The sequence below is a fragment of the Microcaecilia unicolor genome, chromosome 8 (genome assembly GCF_901765095.1).
Source record: "Microcaecilia unicolor chromosome 8, aMicUni1.1, whole genome shotgun sequence".
NCBI lineage: Eukaryota > Metazoa > Chordata > Amphibia > Gymnophiona > Siphonopidae > Microcaecilia > Microcaecilia unicolor.
The window spans coordinates 75454119-75476689 of NC_044038.1; the positions used below are offsets into that span (position 1 = coordinate 75454119).

The following is a 22571-nucleotide window of genomic DNA, read 5'->3' on the forward strand; positions in this document are numbered from 1 at the left end:
TTTTACCTCCAAATGAAATAGCCTTTGCATACATGGACTTCAACTACAGTGCTTTTACAATGACTGACTTTGTGCCATTTGGAGTGACAGCTGATTTCGTATGTCCATAGAAAGGCTAATTCCTTATTTTTTTTTAATTTTATTTATAAGAATTTAATTTTACAAGCACTAAAATAACTTGCCAGAAATACAGACAGAATAATACAAGAATTATTTCAATCAGGTAATTATAAACTCTTCCTTAGACCACAAAATAGGGAGAGTGAAACAAGACAAGGAGATCAATTAAACATCAGTAAACAAAGAAAATGTGGTAGTAACCTGATTATTTCCAGTTATTTATTATCTGAATCATTATTCCACATTGATCGTCTGGTTGGCTTCTTCAAACCCAAAACGATGTATAGTCAATTTATTTCGTTGGAAACATACTTATTGTCCAATATTAGTGGAAATAATACAACTGATTTCATTTTTTCTCTTTTAAAACCAGAAATTATTTAACAATAGAAACACTTGAGTCTCTAATCCAATTCCCACTGATTAAGGTAATCCCAGTTTCACAGACTACACTCCTTTTGAATAAATATACTAAGAGGAATCATTTCAGAGGAAAAAACTTTAGGAGTCATACCCGGAACTCTGGGAAAACAATCTCGATATTAATCATCTGTAATAATATTCATTTTGTTCAAATTTTTCTGGTCTATTATCATCTTCAAAATCTTAACCATTTCCTATTACTGTAGAACTTAATTTGCCGTATCAATTTTTCATTCTCAAAGGATTCAATTAGAATATCCATGTGGCTCATTAATAAGATTATATCGGAAGCAAACTTATTTACTACCACCGTTAGGTCCTGGAGCGCCTTCCAGATGATATTCAATGTAACCTCCACGGGAGCAAAAAACTCCAAGCTGATAGCTCTTGCGGGTTTAGGAGTGGCACCGCTGACACAAGTTCAGCTGTAAACGACTTCCATTTCAGAATACACTCCTAACTTACTCCTCCACTCCTTTGGACATGGTGGTTAAATGATTCGGGAGCGATGAAGTTGTTTCCAGGTCCAAGAGCGTCGACACTCCTTCGCCGGCGCTAATCAAAGGACTCACCAACCCAGTCATCTGTGGGTAGCTCGTCACGCAGCGGTCCCACACTTGCTGCACAGGGGACAAAACGCTGACCATCAGTGGCTGACCCCCCGATTGTCCCCTTTCTCTGTTAAGGTAACTGCAATTGCAGAGAGGAAATTTCAAGTAAACAAAGACAAAACTTCAGAGGTCAGCTGGGCTGTTTAGTGTACGAGCTTCAGGTCGCCATCTTTTCACTCTCCCTAATTGGGACACTCTTTGTTTGGTTTCTCCTCAGAGGCCTGTCTGATATGGGTAACCCTTCTGCATAGCCCTCTGAGTCATTGAAACACGGAAGCCCCTCCACCACTACAAGGTGTTGTCCCTTCGGAGGGGAGGCTAATTCCTAAAGCACTTATCATCCCAAGGATCATAACTGCATTACAGGAAGGCCAGCGAGCAGCTGTACATAACATGGCGGCTGCCATGCGGTAGCTCCCCGGCCCACGCTGCTGTCCCCTTCCCGGTTCCCCATCTGGGTAGGAGTGACATCACTGGAAACTCCCACATGGATTGGCTGGGAGGCTGGAAGGGGATGGGCTTACAGTCATTGGTGCAAATTGAGATAAAGGGTTGCCGAGGAGGCAGGGGTGCCTCTTCGGAGGCAAGCAGCAGATTGTTTCAGCAGCAGCAGATCGTTCCAGCAGATCTTTCACACAGCAGGTCTTCCTCAGCTTTGTTAATGTTAATTCTGAACTTGTCTCTTGGTTAGTTTCAGATCAGCCACACACAGCAGGTCTTCCTCAGCTTTGTTAACGTTAATTCTGAACTTGTCTCTCGGTTAGTTTCAGATCAGCCACGTTGCTCTGGCAAAATGCTTATGCTGCAGTTTTACCAACCTTAGGTGGAGGCAGTTTGGCCTGCTCTGTAGCAGTTCCAGGTGGCTCTGTAGAACCTGACCATGTCCTGTGTTCCTAACTTTGCGGGTTTCAATCTCTCAAGAGGTGATCTGATCTGTGGCTGTTTAAAAGCTACTCTCATGGGTTGTAGTGCTGGTGTCCCACATGGTGGGTATCAAGAATTTTATTTCAATTCTGGAACGAAAAATTACGCTAGGTCCGGTTCTCTCCAAGGCTGGGAGGTAAGGACACATAGAAGTATTGATTGTGATTCACATAGTGTTCCCCTGTAGCTGGTGGTTGGGAGGCGGGGCTGGTGGTTGGGAGGCGGGAATAGTGCTGGGCAGACTTGTACGGTCTGTGACCTGAAGAGGACAGGTACAAATCAAGGTAGGGTATACACAAAAAGTAACACATATGAGTTTATCTTGTTGGGCAGACTGGATGGACCGTGCAGGTCTTTTTCTGCCGTCATCTACTATGTTAATTTCCAGATTATAATCGAAAGTGCTCGCCGGCTATCTTCCAACACAAATCGGGAGATGGCCGGCAATTTCTTAAAAGCGGCAAAATCGGTATAATCGAAAGCGGCATTTTAGACAGCATCGCCGCTTTCCCGTTGCTTCGCCGGCGAAAGTTCAAGGGGGCGTGTCGGTAGATTAGCGAAGGCGGGACATGGGTGGGCATGGGCGTGGCTACCAGATGGCCGGCTTTCGCCGATAATGGAAAAAAAAAAGCAGCGTTAAGCAGTATTTCACCGGGTTTACTTGGTCCTTTTATTTTCACGACCAAGCCTCAAAAAGGTGCCCCAACTGACCAGATGACCACTGGAGGGAATGGGGGATGACCTCCCTATACTCCCCCAGTGGTCACCAACCCCATTCCATACTAAAAAAATAAAACTAAAAACCTTTTTTGCCAGCCTGTATGCCAGCCTCAAATGCCGTACCCACCTCCATGACAGCAGAATGTGTTGTATCCTCCGACAGCCTTTCCCTGGTTGCGATGTGGCTCTCGGGTGAGTGTGACACCTTTTCTGTTAGGTGCCCTGCAGAGTCACATTAGCAATGCATTGTGGTGGGTGTACTGGGTACTGGGTACTGGGTACTGGGTTGTAATCCCATGGTGCTTTTCCCCCCTGCTAACTGGATCAGAGTATGCCCTGTTTTGTTTCCTGTTGTAGTCCATGTGGTAGTGGCCATTTTTGTAAGCCAGTTTTAGTTCCCTTTCCTCTGTTACCCACCTTAGAGAATGTAGTTCTTACCTTGAATGGTGCTGAAAGAGGGCATTGTACACCATTCTGCCAGCTCTGACCTACTGCTAATCTTAGTACCAGGGGACTCTTTGCCAGTGGGGCACAACCTCTGATCTGCAGTTAACTGTGAGTAAACGTGCTTATTTCAAGAAAGGACTTTTTCAGAGAGATTAGGCTTCAGGTGTGAACTGGTGTGCCAAAGTTATACAGCAGCAATAAGTCCTAGAGGCTGTATGCAGGTCCCTGGAGCAATTTTAGTGGGTGCAGTACATTTGTGGGTAGTGGGTTTGGGGGGCTCAGCTCCCAAAGTAAGGGAGCTATGCACGTGGGAGCTTTTCTGAAGTCCACCGCAGTGACCCCTAGGGTGGCTGGTTGGTGTCCTGGCATGTCAGGGGGGCCAGTGCACTAAAAATGCTGGCTCCTCCCACGGCCAAATGCCTTGAATTTGGCCGGGGTTTGAGATGGCCGACATAACTTTCCATTATCGCTGAAAAACAAACCCGGCCATCTCAAACCCGGCAAACTCCAAAGCATTTGGCCAGGCTAAACCGTATTATCGGAAAAAAAAGATGGCCGGCCATCTTTTTCGATAATACAGTTCCAGCCAGCTGTAGCGCCGCCGCCAACATAGATCGCCGGCGATCTATTTGGCCGGCGACGTTCGATTATGCCCCTCTTTGTTACTATGTTTATATAGCAGCATATTCATTTAAGTTAACTTTAAACAAGCCATAATTCAGGATGGCAAACATCATGGCACATATCCATTATTTGTTTTTAACAAACCTTACATAAGTACATAAATATTGCCATACTGGGACAGACCAAAGGTCCATCAAGCCTAGCATCCTGTTTCCAACAGTGCCCAATCCAGGTCACAAATACCTGGAAAGATCCCGAAAAAGTTCAGTACATTTTATGCTGCTTATCCCAGAAATAGCAGTGGATTTTCACCAAGTCAGTTTAATAATGGTCTATGGACTTTTCCTTTAGGAAGTCATCTAAACCCTTTTTAAACCTCGCTAACCTCCCCCTGTATATTAAGGTGAGTGGGATGACACGAAACCCTTACTATCAGAAGATATGTCTTGTGTTCAAAGCTGAGAGAGCTTGGTTAGCACCAGAGATAAGAGAAAATGCTGATGAAGCAGTAAAACTTTGTGAACAGTATTTAGAGTTCTCTCACCCTGTTAAGTTTTATGATTTGTGGCACTCCATAAATATAAAGCCTAACATAGTGATCATGGAGATAGTGACCTGTAAGCCCCACCTAGATATTTCATGTGTCGGACTAATAAGAGATGACCCTAGGGCTACTGTGATGGTGATTGTGTAGCTGTCAACTAAGGTTCCTGGGCAAGAAAAGAAATATAAGTACATAAGTAATGCCACACTGGGAAAAGACCAAAGGTCCATCGAGCCCAGCATCCTGTCCACGACAGTGGCCAATCCAGGCCAAGGGCACCTGGCAAGCTTCCCAAACATACAAACATTCTATACATGTTATTCCTGGAATTGTGGATTTTTCCCAAGTCCATTTAGTAGTGGTTTATGGACTTGTCCTTTAGGAAACCGTCTAACCCCTTTTTAGTTCCAATATTTTTATTGTGTTTTATAAATGATAACAAATGGCTAAAATACCGCTTTTTAAACTCTGCTAAGCTAACCGCCTTCACCATGTTCTCCGGCAATGAATTCTAGAGTTTAATTATGCGTTGGGTGAAGAAACATTTTCTCCAATTTGTTTTAAATTTACTACATGCCCTCTAGTCCTAGTATTTTTGGAAAGCGTGAACAGACGCTTCACATCCACCTGTTTCACTCCACTCATTATTTTATATACCTCTATCATGTCTCCCCTCAGCTGTCTCTTCTCCAAGCTGAAAAGCCCTAGCCTCCTTAGTCTTTCTTCATAGGAAGTCGTCCCAGCCCCGCCATCATTTTAGTCGCCCTTTGCTGCACCTTTTCCAATTCTACTATATCTTTCTTAAGATGCGGCGACCAGAACTGAACACAATACTCAAGGTGCGGTCGCACCATGGAGCGATACAACGGCATTATAACATCCTCACACCTGTTTTCCATACCTTTCCTAATAATACCTAACATTCTATTCGCTTTCCTAGGAAGCAGCAGCACACTGAGCAGAAGGTTTCAGTGTATTATCGATGACGACACCCAGATCCCTTTCTCGGTCCGTAACTCCTAACGCGGAACCTTGCATGACGTAGCTATAATTCGGGTTCTTTTTTCCCCACATGCATCACCTTGCACTTGCTCACATTAAACGTCATCTGCCATTTAGCCGCCCAGTCTCCCAGTCTCGTAAGGTTCTTCTGTAATTTTTCACAATCCTGTCGCGAGTTAACAACTTTGAATAACTTTGTGTCATCAGCAAATTTAATTACTTCGCTAGTTACTCCCATCTCTAAATCATTTATAAATATGTTAAAGAGCAGCGGTCCTAGCACAGACCCCTGAGGAACCCCACTAACTACCCTTCTCCATTGTGAATACTGCCCATTTAACCCCACTCTCTGTTTCCTATCCTTCAGCCAGTTTTTAATCCACAATAGGACATTTCCTCCTATCCCATGACCCTCCAATTTCCTCTGTAGCCTTTCATGAGGTACCTTGTCAAACGCCTTTTGAAAATCCAGATACACAATATCAACCGGCTCCCTTTTGTCCACATGTTTGTTTACTCCTTCAAAGAATTGAAGTAAATTGGTCAGGCAAGATTTCCCCACACAAAAGCCGTGCTGACTTGGTCTCAGTAATCCATGTCCTTGGATGTGCTCTGTAATTTTGTTTTTAATAATAGCCTCTACCATTTTCCCCGGCACTGACGTCAGACTCACCGGTCTATAATTTCCCGGATCTCCCCTTGAACCTCTTTTAAAAATTGGCGTTACATTGGCCATCCTCCAATCTTCCGGTACCACGCTCGATTTTAAGGATAAATTGCATATCACTAACAGTAGCTCCTTAAGCTCATTTTTCAGTTCTATCAGTACTCTAGGATGAATACCATCCGGTCCAGGAGATTTGCTACTCTTCAGTTTGCTGAACTGCCCCATTACGTCCTCCAGGTTTACCATGAAGTCAGTAAGTTTCTCCGACTCATCCGCTTGAAATACCATTTCCGACACCGGTATCCCACCCAAATCTTCCTCGGTGAAGACCGAAGCAAAGAATTCATTCAATCTCTCCGCTACGTCTTTATCTTCCTTGATCGCCCCTTTTATCCCTCGGTCATCCAGCAGCCCAACCAATTCTTTTGATGGCTTCCTGCTTTTAATATACCGAAAAAAATTTTGCTATGTTTTTTTGCCTCTAATGCTATCTTTTTTTTCGTAATCCCTCTTGGCCTTCTTTATCTTCGCCTTGCATTTGCTTTGACACTCCTTATGCTGCTTCTTGTTATTTTCAGACGGTTCCTTCTTCCATTTTCTGAAGGCATTTCTTTTAGCCCTAGTAGCTTCCTTCACCTCACTTTTCAACCACGCCAGCTGTCTTTTGGACTTCCGTCTTTCTTTTCTAATTCGCGGAATATGTTTAGCCCGGGTCTCCAGGATGGTATTTTTGAACAGCGTCCATGCCTGTTGTACAGTTTTTACCCCCTCAGTTGCCCCCCTAAGTTTTTTTTAACCGTTCTTCTCATTTTATCATAGTCTCCTTTTTTAAAGTTAAACGCTAATGTATTTGACTTCCTGTGTATAGATACTTCAAGGTTGATATCAAAACTGATCAAATTATGATCACTGTTATCAAGCGGCCCCAGTACCATAACATCCCTCACCAGATCATGCGCTCCACTAAGGACCAAGTCTAGAATTTTTCCTTCTCTCGTCGGCTCCTGCACCAGCTGCTCCATAAAGCTGTCCTTGATTTCATCAAGGAATTGTACCTCTCTAGCGTGTCCCGATGTTACATTTATCCAGTCTATATTTGGATAATTGAAGTTACCCATTATTATCACATATCCATTATTCATAATGTACTGTAAGCCACATTGAGCCTGTAAAGAGGTGGGAAAATGTGGGATACAAATGCAATAAATAAATAAATAAATAACCCTTCAGAATATCTAATAAATTAAAAGGTATATGGTGATGGAGACAAAATGCTACCCCTCCACCAGTCCTGTCCACCCTATCACTACGATATACTTTGTACCCAGGTATAACAGTGTCCCACTGGTTATCCTCCTTCCACCAGGTCTCAGTAATGCCTATTATATCCAATTTTTCATTTAGTGCAATATATTCCAACTGTTCCATCTTATTTCTTATACTCCTAGCATTTGCATATAGACATTTCAGAGTATGTTTGTTGTTCCTATTTGCACGATGCTTAGTACTTGACACTATTGATTTGCCAACTTTTGTCTGATCTTTAGTTGTATTTAAGGGCACCTGGCCTACCACGGTCTGTTGTGCAACCTCACTATCCAGAAACCCTATCTTCCCTGTTTGTGAGGTATCCTTGCAAGATACCGTATCCCGAACCATGCGCTTTTGAGCGACTGTCGGCCTTCCCCCCATTTCTAGTTTAAAAGCTGCTCTATCTCTTTTTTACATGCCGATGCCAGCAGCCTGGTCCCACCCTGGTTAAGGTGGAGCCCATCCTTTCGGAATAGGCTCCCCCATCCCCAGAATGTTGCCCAGTTCCTAACAAATCTAAAACCATCCTCCCTGCACCATCGTCTCATCCACGCATTGAGACTCCAGAGCTCTGCCTTTGGCCCTGCGCGTGGAACAGGTAGCATTTCAGAAAATACTACCCTAGAGGATCTGGATTTGAGCTTTCTACCTAAGAGCCTGAATTTGGCTTCCAGAACCTCTCTCCCACATTTTCCTATGTCATTAGTACCCACATGTACCAAGACAGCCGACTCCTCCCCAGCACTATCTAAAATCCTATCTAGGTGACGCGTGAGGTCCGCCACCTTCGCACCAAGCAGGCAAGTCACCAGGCAATCCTCATGTCCCCCAGCCACCCAGATATCTATATGCCTAATGATTGAATCACCAACTACAACGGCTGTCCTAACCTTTCCCTCCCGGGCAGCACTTGGAGACATATCCTCGGTGCGAGAGAATAGTACATCCCTGGTGGGCAGGTCCTGACTACAGGAGTACTTCCTACTTCACCAGGGTGATGCTCTCCTTCTAGGAGACCTCCCTCCTCCAAGGTAGCACAAGGGCTACCAGACTGGAGGTGGGACTTCTCTACAACATCCCTGTAGGTCTCCTCTATGTACCTCTCTGTCTCCCTCAGCGCCACCAAGTCTGCTACTCTAGCCTCAAGAGAACGGACATGTTCTCTAAGAGCTAGGAGCTCTTTGCATCAGGCACACACATATGACATCTCACCAACTGGCAGATAATCATACATGTGACACTCAATGCAAAAGACTGGATAGCACCTCTCTTGCTGTTGGACTGCTGACTCCATCTTAGTGTTTTTGAGTTTTTCAATAATTTAAAACTTGCTACAGTATTAAGGATATTAGCCTAATATAAAAGTGTATTTTAGTTTATATAGAGGGGCATAATCGAACGTGAACGCCCATCTCCATGGGCGTCTATGTCCGAAAACGGGTACATGAAGAAGCGGGACAGACCGTATTTTCGAAAAAAATGGGCGTCCATCTTTTGTTTCGAAAATACGGTATGAATGGACCAAATGCCCATGGATTTGGTCCTTTCTGAGCTGGGCGGTTTGTTTTTTTAGCGATAATGGAAACTAAAAACGCCCAGCTCAAAAACATCCCAATCCAAGCCATTTGGTTGTAGGAGGGGCCAGGATTCATAGTACACTCGCCCCCCTGACATGCCAGGACACCAACTGGACACCCTAGAGGTCAGTGCGGTGGACTTCAGACAACGCTCCCACATGCATAGGTCCCTTACCATGGGTGCTGCGCCCCCAACCCCCCTCCCCCAAAACCCACTACCCACAAATGTACAACACTACCATAGCTCTTAGGGGTGAAGGGGGCACCTACATGTGGGTACAGTGGATCTTAGAGGCCTCCCATTTACCAGCACAAGTGTTACAGGTAGGGGGGATGGGCCTGGGTCCGCCTGCCTGAAGTGCACTGTGATACCCACTAAAAGTGCTCCAGGGACCTGCATACACGCAGGCCTCTAGGACTTGTTGCTGCTGTAGAACCTTGGCACACCAGTTGACACCTGAAGACTAATGTCTCCAAAAACGTCCTTTATTGGAATAAGCATGTTTACTCACAGTTAACTGCAGATCAGAGGTTGTGCCCCACTGGCAAAGAGTCTCTCTGCTACTGAGATTAGCAGTAGGTCCCAGCTGGCAGTATGATGTACAATGCCCTCTTTCAGCAACTTTCAAGGTAAGAACTAAGTGCTGTAACGTGGCTAACACATGACCGGGATCTAAAACTGGCTTACAAAAATGGCCACTACCTCATGGACTACCGGAAACACAACAAGCCACACTCTGACCCAGTAAGCAGAGGGAAAAGCACCATGGGAATAGAGCCTACCAACTACCAAAATCGTTAGCATGTAACACAAGCTAGTGGAATCACGGAGCCCAATACCCTACACCCACCACAATGCATTGCTGATGTGATTCTGCAGTGCCCTTAACAGAAAAGGTGTAACATTCACCCGAGAGCCACATCAGAACCAGGGAAAGGCTGTCAGAGGATAGAACACATTCTGCTGTCATGGAGGTGGGTACGGAATTTGAGGCTGGCATACAGGCTGGCAAAAAAAGTTTGTAAAGTGGGTTTCTTTTGGTGGGAGGGGTTAGTGACCACTGGGGGAGTCAGGGCAGGTGATCCCCAATTCCCTCCAGTGGTCATCTGGTCAGTTGGGGCACTTTTTTGGGACTTGTTTGTGAAAAAAAAGGGTCCAAAAAATGATGCAAAATCGCGGTAAAAACGCCTTTTTTTTCGATTATCACCTAAAGACACCCATCTCTGCTCGGCCGATAACCACGCCCCAGTCCCGCCTCCACCACGCCTCTGGCACGCCCCCATCAACTTTATTCGTTCCCGCGACGGTGCAGTTGAAGACGCCCAAAATCGGCTTTCGATTATATCGATTTGGGCACCCGCGAGAGAAAGATGTCCATCTCCCGATTTAGGTCGGAATATAGGCGTTTTTCTCTTTCGATTATAAGCAGGATAGTGTATTGTATGATTTATTTAGTGTTTCCTTCTTAGATGGCAATGAAATGTATTTACAACTCTGTAAGAGCACTCCTTGCTTGTTATCCTAATTACAATAACTGACTATAAATGAAGAGTTGTCCTAGGGGTGGGTAGGAAGACTAAAACTAGATCCTGCAGTGCCTGTTAGATTCTATCTGTTAATGCTGTGGTACAAAACTTTTAAAATTATGTGGGAAAGACTATGGAGATTAGCTGTTTAAAATTTGCTTTTTATATTTTTATTTTGCCTAACACTAACCTACAATTCCTCCTTTAAACCCCAATCTTTCCCAAAACACAAAGCAAAGTAGCTTTCACTTACCAGAGAAATGTCCTCTTCTCTCAGAACTTCTCAGAAAGGTCCACTGATATGACCATTACTGTCTAAATACATTCCTTGTAGGATTATAACTAAATGCTTTATATATGACCATTCTAAAGTAGCAAAAGAGTTGTAATTCTTGCCAGATGATATGACTGGTCCCACTCCTCCTATGAACTACCTAGAAGAGAACTCCTGTCTAGCAATAGAGATGCTTCATGTTCCCACAGGAGAGATAACTGGGACACAAACATTTGAGCCAGTCTCTAGTCAGCAAGCAGAATCAGACTCCTTGATAAAGACATGGAAGTCTCTCTCTGGGTCAGATGTCTTTAACAAGGAGACAGACCAAGATTAAAATTTAGCCTTTTTCCTGTGAAAAGGAAGACCATGTGTGTGAATCCATAAGAGATGCAGAGCTAGAGAAGTGTGAACCAGGGCAGCATGCTCTGTAAGCTTCTGTTCTCCAGCCAGGAAACAGGCCCCCAAGCCTGGCTCTCTTTTAGTGTGCACAGAGAAAACTTCTGGTGTAATAACTGAACCACTCCAAGACTCTGCTTGTGATAACAGCAGAGTTAATTTACTTCCCTTGCAGACTGGGAGCATTCTGGAACAGGAAAGTTCTAATATAATGTTAAAACAAACTTTGTTGTTATCTGAAACTGATAGGGAGAAATCTGATAGGGAGAAATCCAGTGTTAAGAGAGAAAGCCCAATTCACAACCCCCCTGCTTTTAATGTTATGAGGGCCAGATGCACTAAACTAAACGAGCCTTTAATGAGCCAATAACAAACCATTAACGAGCAAGTAGTAAACCCTAGCATGCACCAAACGCCAGTTTCCGATCACGGTAACAGTTAACGAAAACGGAATGCAAATCATTATAATGAGCTGCACTACCGTTGCAAGGCTATTATAATGAGATGCACTAACGTTTACCGATTCCTCTTACCGTGGAAACCCTAACGTGAGGTCTGCACCTCTCGTTAGGCTGGGGCTGCTATGGAAAAGCGATCTAAAAAAAAAAACTGGGTGTCCCAAGTGCTCGTCAGGGACGTCCTCCTAAAGTGCCTAACATTGACATTCTTCAAGGACGTCCCTGACGAGCACTGCCTTCTTTTTTTCCCTTCTGACACCACCCCCCCGCCCGAGGTCGCCGCCACTCCCCCTCCCCCCTGCATTGAATTCAGAACTTTCTGCAGCCCCGGCCCCCTCCCCCCCTTACTTCCGGTCCTTCCTTCCTTCCTTCCTTGAAATGACAGCTTCCCCGCCATCCTCCACACCCCCCACCCCCGCCGCCCCCTCAGGTCGTAGCCGCCGCTGCTCCCCCCCTCCACCCGCCCCCCTCCATCTGCCACCGGGCCCTCACAGCACCTCTCACCTCTGTGTGAAGGCGCTGCACCGGCAACAACAGCTGATCGCCTCTTCAGACTTCCCTCCTTTCCTCCCTGGCCCACCCTCGTCTGACGTAGGTAACTTACATCAGACGAGGGCGGGCCAGGGAGGAAAGGAGGGAACTCTGAAGAGGCGATCAGCTGTTGTTGCTGGTGCGCCTTCACACGGAGGTGAGAGGAGCTGAGAGGGCCCATTGGCAGACGGAGGGGGGCGGGTGGAGGGGGTAGCAGCGGCGGCGATGACCTCAGTGGGGGCGGGGCCATGGGGGGTGCGGATGATGGTGGAGAAGCTACCATTTCAAGGGAGGGAGGGAGGGAGGGAGAGGGGCCGAGGCTGGGGTAAGTTCTGATTTCAATGCAGGGGGGAAGGGGAGCAGCGGCGGCAACCTCGGGTGGGAGGGGCCAAGGATGTCCATAATGGACGTGTATTTTTTTACATCCTTGGCATGCGCAGAGCAGCCAACATAACGCTTGGCTGCTCTGCGCATGCTCTACCGGCCGATTCTCCGACATTTTTTCCAAAGGAATAGAGAAGGCAAGTGAGCTAAACGAGCAGATCATTTGCATTCCTATTCCTTGATGCATGCCCTTCCCTTACTGAATCTGTAAGGGAAGGGCTCTAATGTATCTTTAGTGCATCTGCCCCTCAGTCAGCAAATTGGTGCTGCTTCTGTGCCCTTATCAGAATGTGATTTAATTGTGCCAGTCTCTTCATCAATTAAGAACAGTGAGGAAATGTCAACTGCTGTTCTCCCTCTCACAGGAAATGCTCTTATCAGTCTGGCCAAACCCAGCCATAAAGAAATTATAAATTAGAGGGAGGAGGGGCTGTGCAATCACCTTTTTTGCCCAGTGAGTTAGGGAAGGATATCCAGCATAATAGTAATTCTGACTTTAACGGACAGCAACATAGATTCTGAGCAAAAGAATTCTGTTGTTAATTCAGATTCTTTGTTAAATAATAACAAATCTCTCTGTTAAACGTTTCCATTTCACAGAGAAATTATCGTGTTATTCCTTTGGGGAATGATAAGTACCTGTTTGTTGTAAGTAGCCACAGACTCCTGAAGCAGAAAACATTGCTTGACCCTGTATCCCTTACTTCTAAGGTAAAAGTACAAGACATTCAGAGAGAGTAATCCCACTGATCATACATAACAGCTTAAACGTTCTCCAGAAGAATGGGTGAGTAAGGTTAACAGAGCAGGCTTAAAAGGGGAAAAAAAGAAACACATATATCAAAAGTACTGATGAAAGGACACAGACCTGCAGAGATTCAGAACCTGGGCATAGTGCAGCCAGGAAAAAGAACAGAACAAACACTCTAGACAGGGGTGGGTGGATTAGAAGTCCAGTGCCACAGACTGCAATATGGATTCAAACAGACATGAGAAAGTCAAAAGCCTTATTTCTCATGCTTCTACTGTTTGTCATCTATGTTTCTGAATTAGTGAAACCAGGTCTACATCAGGTGTGGTGTTACCCAAAACATCTCAGGTGGTTACACAAAAAGGGTTAGATTCTATATATCATGCCTAAAACATTTGTGCCAAAAAAATATGCCTAGGTGTATTCTATAAACCATGCCTAAATGTAAGCATGGTTTATAGAATATGTCTAAATCTAGACCTACTTTATAAACTATGCCCAACACATATTTTCTGTGACTATATTTAGTCATGGCCATTTGTGCCAATGAAAACCTGGTAGAAATGCTGACACCTAAATAACATACAGAAGAGGCATATTCTAGAATACTGCACATAAATTCAAGGAATGCTCATAACTCAACCATGCCCTTCCTAGAAGCATACCCCGTTTTCAGATCTGCATCTTAGAATTTGTGCACATTACTTTATAGAATACGATTAGGCAGTTCTACTAAGGCCAATCCTTTTAGCAATGATGAGAGAAGTTTGTAAATTCAAATTAATGCCAATTAGTGTCAATAATTGCTTGTTAAGTTTGTTAAGATAATTAAGTTGTGTGCACAAATCCAGAATACGACTGGATTTGTGTGCGCAACTCATGTCGCACTATATAGAATCTGGGAGAAAGTGTACATGTCACTACACCCACAGTATGTGATTCTGAAACATTTTACTTTTACTGACAGACTGTCCTCTAATACACATGCTCAAAATATTCTCAGCGAGTTGGAGCAGGTCCTGATGCTGCTTCCCTATCATTTGAAAATAGTAGTCCCATCATATGTCAATCTAGAATGAATTGAACTTGCCTTTGTGTTAAGCTTGCCTTTTATTCTACCTGATACGGTTAACCAGCTGAAGCAGATGCTTAATTTGGGATCTTGGGATAAGGTTCATACCAAGGTTAAAACACCTGAGCATGTGGCATATCACCAGGATAACCCAGAGCCATATCTGGTACCTGTCACTGAAGCTTTTTGTGGTATATCCTCTGTTTAGGCCAATGAGAAATGTAAGATTACTGGAACAAAGCTCACAGGCACCATGTGAATGTATGACACTGACAACACCTATTACTTGGCAATAGTATCTGATTATGTCTCTGAGACAAATCATTCTGTTATTAATATAGAGGCAGCCCTACTGCCTCATTTGATCTGGTCCACACTGAGGTGGAAATGTGGGATGTACCTTGCAGTCACTCCTTGAACTCCATTCAAGAGTTATACAACCTCTTGAATCATGACTGCCAAGTCACAAGCTGTGGGAAGTTTGTTCCCCAAATGTGGTGCCACTACCAAAGTCCTCTAGATCTCAGAAATTGCAAACAAACTTTTCTCATCATTGTTAAAAGGATTGGCCTTAGTAGAACGAAGATCACAGCAAGGCACAAAAGTCACAAGCAAGCCTTCAAGGTTCTGGGGACCCATACCTTTCCTGTCCTTAAACATATCCACCTGCTGAAAGATAAACCAGATCACAGCAGTCAGCAAAGGCCTGAGAGCCTAAGTAGTTATGTAGTGGAGCTGGTAGGAGGAAGAAAGCAAAGGCAGAAGCAGCCTGTGCAGCTGAGGAAAGGGCAGTTCAGATATATGCAAAGACAGAATGGTTGACAGTGTTTATCCAATGAGAATCTAATTCTTTTTTGCACTGGTATGTTTTTCTTTTATCTATCAGTTAAAATCTAAAAAGAGAAACCCAAATATAAATTGTGGAAAACAGTCCCCATACTGCACTAATTCTTTCTTTGCAGCACTGGTTATCCTTCTGTAAACAGCTGTAAAAAAAAAAACCCACTAGTAAGAGTCATAATATCCCTCTGATCTGCAGTATCCTGCATTGTAATAAACAGAGACAGAGCTCCTACCTGTGACTGTTCCGCTGTTACAGTTGTCTTCTTTGCAATATTCAGTGTAGCCAATAAAGAATACTGGACCACCACTGTACAATATAATACCTTCAGGAATCCTGGGGTCATACTTTTCACATCCCTTGAAAACTGACAATCGCTTGTCATTTCCTAGAGAAGCAAATTTGTAAGAGTTATACTTGCAGAAATTTAGAAGACTGATAAAAATAAATTGGTCAGTGTTTCACTTTTGGGCATCTTTAGATCAGTGTATACAAGTTACATTTTGGAGGATCTTTGTCCAAGGCAAGGATCTGAAGCCCAGTCAAGAATGAAACAGCCTCTGACATAACCAGCCTCTCCTTGGAAGGCTGGAACTTACCCACTGTGGAATTTTCTAGCATTGTAACACACATTTCTTCCTCTTTACAGGGAGAAGACATGGTTTCACACGAATGACCATGAAGGTTCACACAATGATCACAAATCAGGCAGAGTCCTGAGGAAAAAGATAAACCATAATAGACAAACAGTGTCAAATTTTTTCAAACATCCTCTACTCTCTTTCTCCACTATCCCTTCTATAGCTCTACATTCTCTCTTCTTCATCCATCTTTCCTTTCCTCCTCCTCTGTTCTCTTGCTTTCATCCCTCTCTTCCTCATTGCTCCTCATTTCTTGTCTCCTTCTTCCCCTTTCTCTCCTTTCCACTGCCTTAAAAAGAAGTGAAAGGTTGTATCTAAAAATAGGAACAGATGGGAACATCCACTTTATTGGTCCTCCTGAAGGAAATATATTTGAAGTTGATTTAATGGAGTGTCAGATTAGGGACAAGGCACATGTATTCAGCGTTGTTTCAAGGGAGTTAATTTTATAACCTACAAAAATTCTCCAAAATGTGCCTATTTCTGTTTATGAAACATGGTCCCAGAATTGTCCCCAGTAATACACAAATGTTTTCACACACACTTACACCTTCTCCAAATCAGGTGCAAATATGTGTGTGTTCTCTATGTGTGTGCGCATATTTTTTCAACAGAGGGCTTCTGATTTTAAGTTTTTACCAATGAACACGGATAAAACATTTCTTAGACAAAAAAGCTAAAACCAGTTTTTATCGAATTAAAAGCTAAAAAACCACATTTTCCCTTATACTCACTCACTCCTTCCTCCCCTGTCTCCCTTGTATCCTCCACTCAGTTTTGTGCCTTTTTTATGATGATTAAGTGACACAAATGTATATATGTGATACCACTGGAAAAGATACTGTGACATGAAATCTCAAATAAACACAAACTGTTTTTGCACCGAGTCCCTAATTAGCTGAAAAGTAAACATTTAAATCTACACTAGTAAATATTCAGAAGCAATCACCGACATCACATATTTGCTATCCAGAAAATATCCTTACAGATCATCTAACCTCTCTATCCTGATAGTGCTTGAGTGAAACGTGGATGGAGTCAGGACTCCCTATAACCCAGGCTGACTGTTGGGATGATGAGGAGTTAAAAGTATTAATTACTCATAAAGGAATGTTTCAGATCCATAACGAAATCGTCATACGAATGAAAAGTGTTGGAATTCAGCAATGGGTCGTGCCTCAGTTCTATCATGGTTATGTTACAGCATGCACATGACGAACCTTGCGTCGGACATTGGCAGACTTTACTTGGTCCATTTTTTTTCATGACCAAGCATCAAAAAGGTGCCCGAACTGACCAGATGATCACCGGAGGGAATCAGGGATGACCTCCCCTGACTTCCCCAGTGATCACTAACCACCTCCCACCCCGAAAAAAACAACTTCAAAAACTTTTGTCTTTTTTTTTTTTTAGAGTTTGTCCTTTGCTATGCCTCTGTCCCTGCGATGGCAGTTGAGGATGGCCTTCCTTGTGACAGCAGTTGAGGATATCCAAAATGTGGATGTTTCTGTGAGAAGGGCATCCATGGCTTTACTATGCCTCTGACACCCTCTTTATTTATTAATTTGGATTTGGATCACAAGTAGCAGCAGTGGGATTTAAACTGGTTATCTCTGGATTGCAAGACCAGTGCTCTAACCACTAGGCCACTCTGCCATGCCCTTGAAATTTTGCCAACCCTGAAGGGGGGGCAGTATGCAGGTCCTTGTGGGGGGGGGGAGGTATGTGTGTGTCAGCGGAGGCATAACAAAGACGTGGACGTCCTTCTTTCAAACATTTTGGGCGTCCTCAACTGCCCCCCCACAGGGATGGCCAAATTTCAAGGGAGTGGAGAGGAGAGGAGAAGAGAAGAGTAGAGATGAGATGAGATGAGATGAGAAGAAAAGTGGCCTAGTGGTTAGAACATTGGTTTTGAAATCTAGAGATGGCTGGTTCAAATCCCACTGCTGCTACTTGTGATCCAAAATCCACATAAATAGATAAAGATGGTGTCAGAGGCATAACAAAGGCATGGATGTCCTTCTCACAGAAACATCCACATTTTGGAGGTCCTCAACTGCTGTCACAGGGAAGGATGTCCTCAACTGCCGTCACTTCCCCTCCTTAGGAAGGAAATTGTGTGCAAATGAGCTAACAGCGAGCGGCTCATTTACATGCAATTTCCTATTGGTGATAAATATCATCTCTAGAATTATTTTATGTTGGAGATTTTTGATGTCCTCTTGATGTGCTGAAATTGAAAAATATGTTAGTCCATCCATATAGTGTTGTTTAGCACTATATAATATTGGGCACAGTTTTCTATTTTTCTGAGCACATCTTATAAAATTTTACCAAGTGTATGTTGAATGAACTAATATTGGAACTTGTTTTTTTTAAATATTTTTTGTCCTGTAGATTTTTTGCTGGAATCACTAGGCTTTTACCCAGACTTATATGCTACGTATTCAGTAACTATGCCCTGATGGACTGAGTAATGTATAGCCTGCAGTTACTATGCAATGGACAGTTAAATATACTGGGAGCAGTGTGTTGTGCACCATCACCAATGTGATTTACTTCATCATTTCATTACTTCATTGCTCCTTGGAAGCTGCCATGTGTACTGTGCTGAAATGTGAATTGTCCTCCATGAATTAGCTGGAACTGGTCTACCTAGCTGATGTCATTTGCATAAACTATTCCCTGTACTTTTTGTACAGATACCAGATTGACCCCCACCATTCTGTTGCCTGGGTTCAGGGACTTTCATGAATTCTATGAACTGCATCATCAATTATGTAAATACTAGTAAAAAAGCCCCGTTTCTGATGCAAATGAAACGGGGGCTAGCAATGTTTTCTATTGTGTGCATGTGGGAGTGTGTGTGTCCCTGCCCTTTGGCCTCTCTCCCCTCCCCCCTCTGAGTCCTTCACTGTTACAGAGCCAGCGATTTGATTTCGTGCTCTGCTGTTTTCCTTCACTGACTGTGTTACAGAGAGGGCGGGACAGACACTCATAGGGAAACCGGATATCTCGCCCCCTTCACACTTCCGGCTGGAGGCTTCATAGAACGTTGGTGTTGCTTTTTATATAGAGAGAAGGTTTTTGAGGAACAAATGTTCAGAACATAGGGAGGAGTTCAAACATGCGTGGGATATGCATAGAGGAATCCTGTGCAGAAGGAATGGATCCTCAGAAGCTTAGCTGAAATTGGGTGGCGGAGCAGTTGGGGGGAAGAGGGGGTGGTGGTTGGGAGGCGAGGATAGGGGAGGGCAGACTTATACGGTCTGTACCAGAGCCGGTGATGGGAGGCGGGACTGGTGGTTGGGAGGCGGAAAATACTGCTGGGCAGACTTATATGGTCTGTGCCCTGAAAAGGACAGGTACAAATTCAAGGTAAGGTATACACATATGAGTTTGTCTTGGGCAGACTGGATGGACCATGCAGGTCTTTTTCTGCCGTCATCTACTATGTTACTATGAGGAGTTTCCTTACTTCCTTCTTTTCAAGGATAAATCTTCCCCCAGAACCATATATGCAGCGCTGGAAAAGAAGAAAGCTAGCTGTTTTTGCCATTTGACCTGAATTACCATCTTGTGAATGTCTTCAATTAAAGCTCTGTGTATTTCTTCTGACTATGAAGGAGGTATTTACTTCCATTGCTTTCAATGGAAAGCAATGGAAGTAAAACCCGGCTGGCTCAATCTGTCCTCCTTTTTCTGGAGCCATATGGTAATCCTACCAGTATATCACACCAATATAAATACATTTTCCATTCCCTTTTTCCACATTAAATCACGGTGCTTCTTCCTTATCACACATGTCCTGTAATTCTGCCACTTTAATATTATTCTTAACATATTTTGCCACTTTTGCCCCCTTTTTCCTACCCTTCCTGAATAGATTATAGTCAGGTATAACTATATCCCAGTCATGGTTCTCCATGAACCATGTCTCTGTGGCTGACACTAAATCCAAGCTGGCTTCTACCATTACAGCCTCCAGATCTAGAAATGTGTTTCCCATACTACGGGCATTGCAGTGGCATAGCTAGGGGGGGGGGGGGGGGGGGGCGCAGGGGAACAGATTTTTGAAAAAATGGCACCTATGTGCCATGTGCCAGTAACTTTCCCTGCCGCCTTCCACACAGTTTTGCATCTTTCTCCGTGTTTCTTCTGCTGCCCGAAGTCTCCTGTCTGCATTGTCATTTTTACTGCCCTGAAGCATTCTCCCTCGGCACTAGCGATTCACAGTCAGCCTTCTGCCAGCGTCCGGGGCTTTCTCTTCAGGCACATCTCACTCCCACCTCTGCAGAAAAGAGGAAGTTGTGTTAGAGTAGGTGGGAGTCTGAGACGCACCTGAGGAGAAGCCCCGATGCTGGCAGAAGGTTGACTGTGAATCGCTGGTGCCGAGGGAGAACTCTTCAGGGCAGTAAAAATGATGATGCAGGCGGGAGACAGCGGGTAGCAGAAGAAACGCAGGGAGAAAGATGCAAGACTCCGGGGGGAGAGCTGCCCAAGGAGGTTTAATAGACGACTGGAAGTGAGCCTTTCTAGTCCAGTAAGTAAGCAAGGAAGCCAATTTGGTTAATCTGTTTCCACTCCCCCGCGTAGCCGTCATCGTCAATGCCTTCACCCCAAACAAAACAAGCAAACTTATGAGCTGCTGCATCCACATTGTCGTTCTTTATTGTTGATCCATCTGTAACAAAGCTAAAGCTGTTTCTGTTGGATAGGCAGTGCCTTAAAAGCTGGAGGAGAAAAGAAATACAACAGCTTCAAAAATTATTGTAGCTGGTAGAAAAAGCAGTTATAAACTCTGTAGTTTGTGCTCATTTTTCTTCACTATTCTTCTATAGAATACATATGATTTCAGTGAGGATATCCTGTTTCCTGATAAGTTCATCTTAACTGTTGTTGTACTGTGCCTTGGGAAGCTGGTGTTATAAAGGTGATAGAACATATTGAAATTAAATGGAAGTAGAATTAAACTCACCTTTGATTGGGGCACATGGAATCACATTGTCATGTCATCTCATTTGTAGGTATTTACATTTTAGATACACAAATGGATTATTCTGTTTTTAGGCATGTTTCAGGGACAAGTGGTTTTATAGGTAAAAATAAATATTTTTTTAATGCAGATCTCTTTTGTTTAAACATAACTAAATGGGCTATAAGCCCCTAATGCAGTCCATTGGCTTTCTTATATTCTGTTTTAGTGGCCTTTACCAGGAGAAAATTTTTTTTTGCATGAATATAACACATGCCCCCACATTCTAGAGTGCCTCTATAACTAGCCCCTCCAAATGACACACTGATTACGATTTACAACTAATTACTACTCTACCTATATTCTGTTCCGTTATTATACTTTTTCTGTGTACATCCGTATACTGCACAAATTGGCATGTTTGAAAATATAAGTGAGATTAAATACAAATGCTACCAACAATAAAGAGTGACAACATGGATGCACCAGCTCATAGGTTTGCTTGCTTTGTTTTGAGAGTATGGCGATGACGGCTTCACTGGGAAGGGAAAATAGAGATTGGATAGGGACACAGAGGGGCACTACTGGAAAGGGGGAGGAGACAGGGACACAGAGAGGGCACTATTGGAAAGGGGAGGAGGAGATAGGGACAGAGAAGGCCACTACTGGAAGGGGAAATGGGGATATGGGGACAACGGTGAAAAAGGGATGAGATAGGGACAAAGAGGTAATTTTGGAAAAGGGGAAAGATGGTAACACAGGGTAATGCTGGAAAAAGGGGGAAGATGGGGACACGGCAATGTTAGAAAAAGGGAGAGATGGGGACACCAGGAGGACTGATGCTAGAAAAGGGGGAGATGAGGAGACCAGGAAGGCTTGTGCTAAAAAAGGGGGGAGATAGGGACACAGAAGGGAGATGCTGGACAGGACAAATAGTGGTGCAGAGGAAAGAAGGATGGTGTACTTGAAGACAGAAGAAATGTCAGATGGGCAGGAAACCCTGTAAAGGCAGAAGAAACAGAGAAAAACAGAAAGTGGGACCAAAGCAATTGAAAAAATAAATTGTTCTAACAGTAGAAAATGGTATTTTATTTTGAATTTGATATTAGGAATATGACAGTACTTGAAAATGCACATCTCTGATATCTTCAGATTAGCAACCCTGCAGGGGTCCGAGTGCATTTTCTTAAGACATTTTGGATGTACTGCAGCACAGATTTTGATGGGTAGAATCAGGGACTGCAAATCCCACATGAATGTGGGATAAGAGTTCACACTTGGACTGGTTGAAAAATCTACCTTCTGTAACTGGATCACTTGAGAGCTCTATACATAGCTATTTGATAGTGGGGGCATAACACGAAAGATCAGTGCCAAATAGATGTAGAGAAGGAAAGGAAGAAGACAAGAGGAGAGAGAAGAAATGGAAAGGCCAGCCTAGAAAAGAATTTGTAAGGCTGACTCATGGAACATGGAAAAAAAGACTGGGACCAGCCAAATTCCCAAACAACAAAGGTAGAAAAAACATTATTTTTATTTAATACTTTTGTAAGGACTGAGATGTACCTGTTTTGTAAAATGTATATTTTTTCTGTTTATTTTGCAAAGTACAGGAGAAAATGCTTTTCTGTTTCTTTTTACCAGTATTGCACTGTTTATAGAGTCTGGTTTTCTTGGGCTGAGAGGAGGGGGTCTCTACTTCAACTTGTTTTTTTTTTTTTTGTGTGGCTCCGTATTCTGTATTAGAT

General features: G+C 43.7%; 1 protein-coding gene across 1 annotated transcript in view; it reads right to left on the bottom strand.

Annotated features, from left to right (window-relative positions):
* Positions 1 to 22571, bottom strand: part of LOC115476756 (phospholipase A2 inhibitor and Ly6/PLAUR domain-containing protein-like) — a 77510-nt gene that overhangs the window by 32307 nt on the left and 22632 nt on the right. Inside the window, exons 2-3 of the mRNA XM_030213331.1 lie at positions 15807 to 15923; positions 15443 to 15595 (exon numbers count right to left, since the gene is read on the bottom strand). Coding sequence (XP_030069191.1) covers positions 15443 to 15595; positions 15807 to 15923 — 270 coding nt within the window. The remainder of the gene's footprint in view (positions 1 to 15442; positions 15596 to 15806; positions 15924 to 22571) is intronic.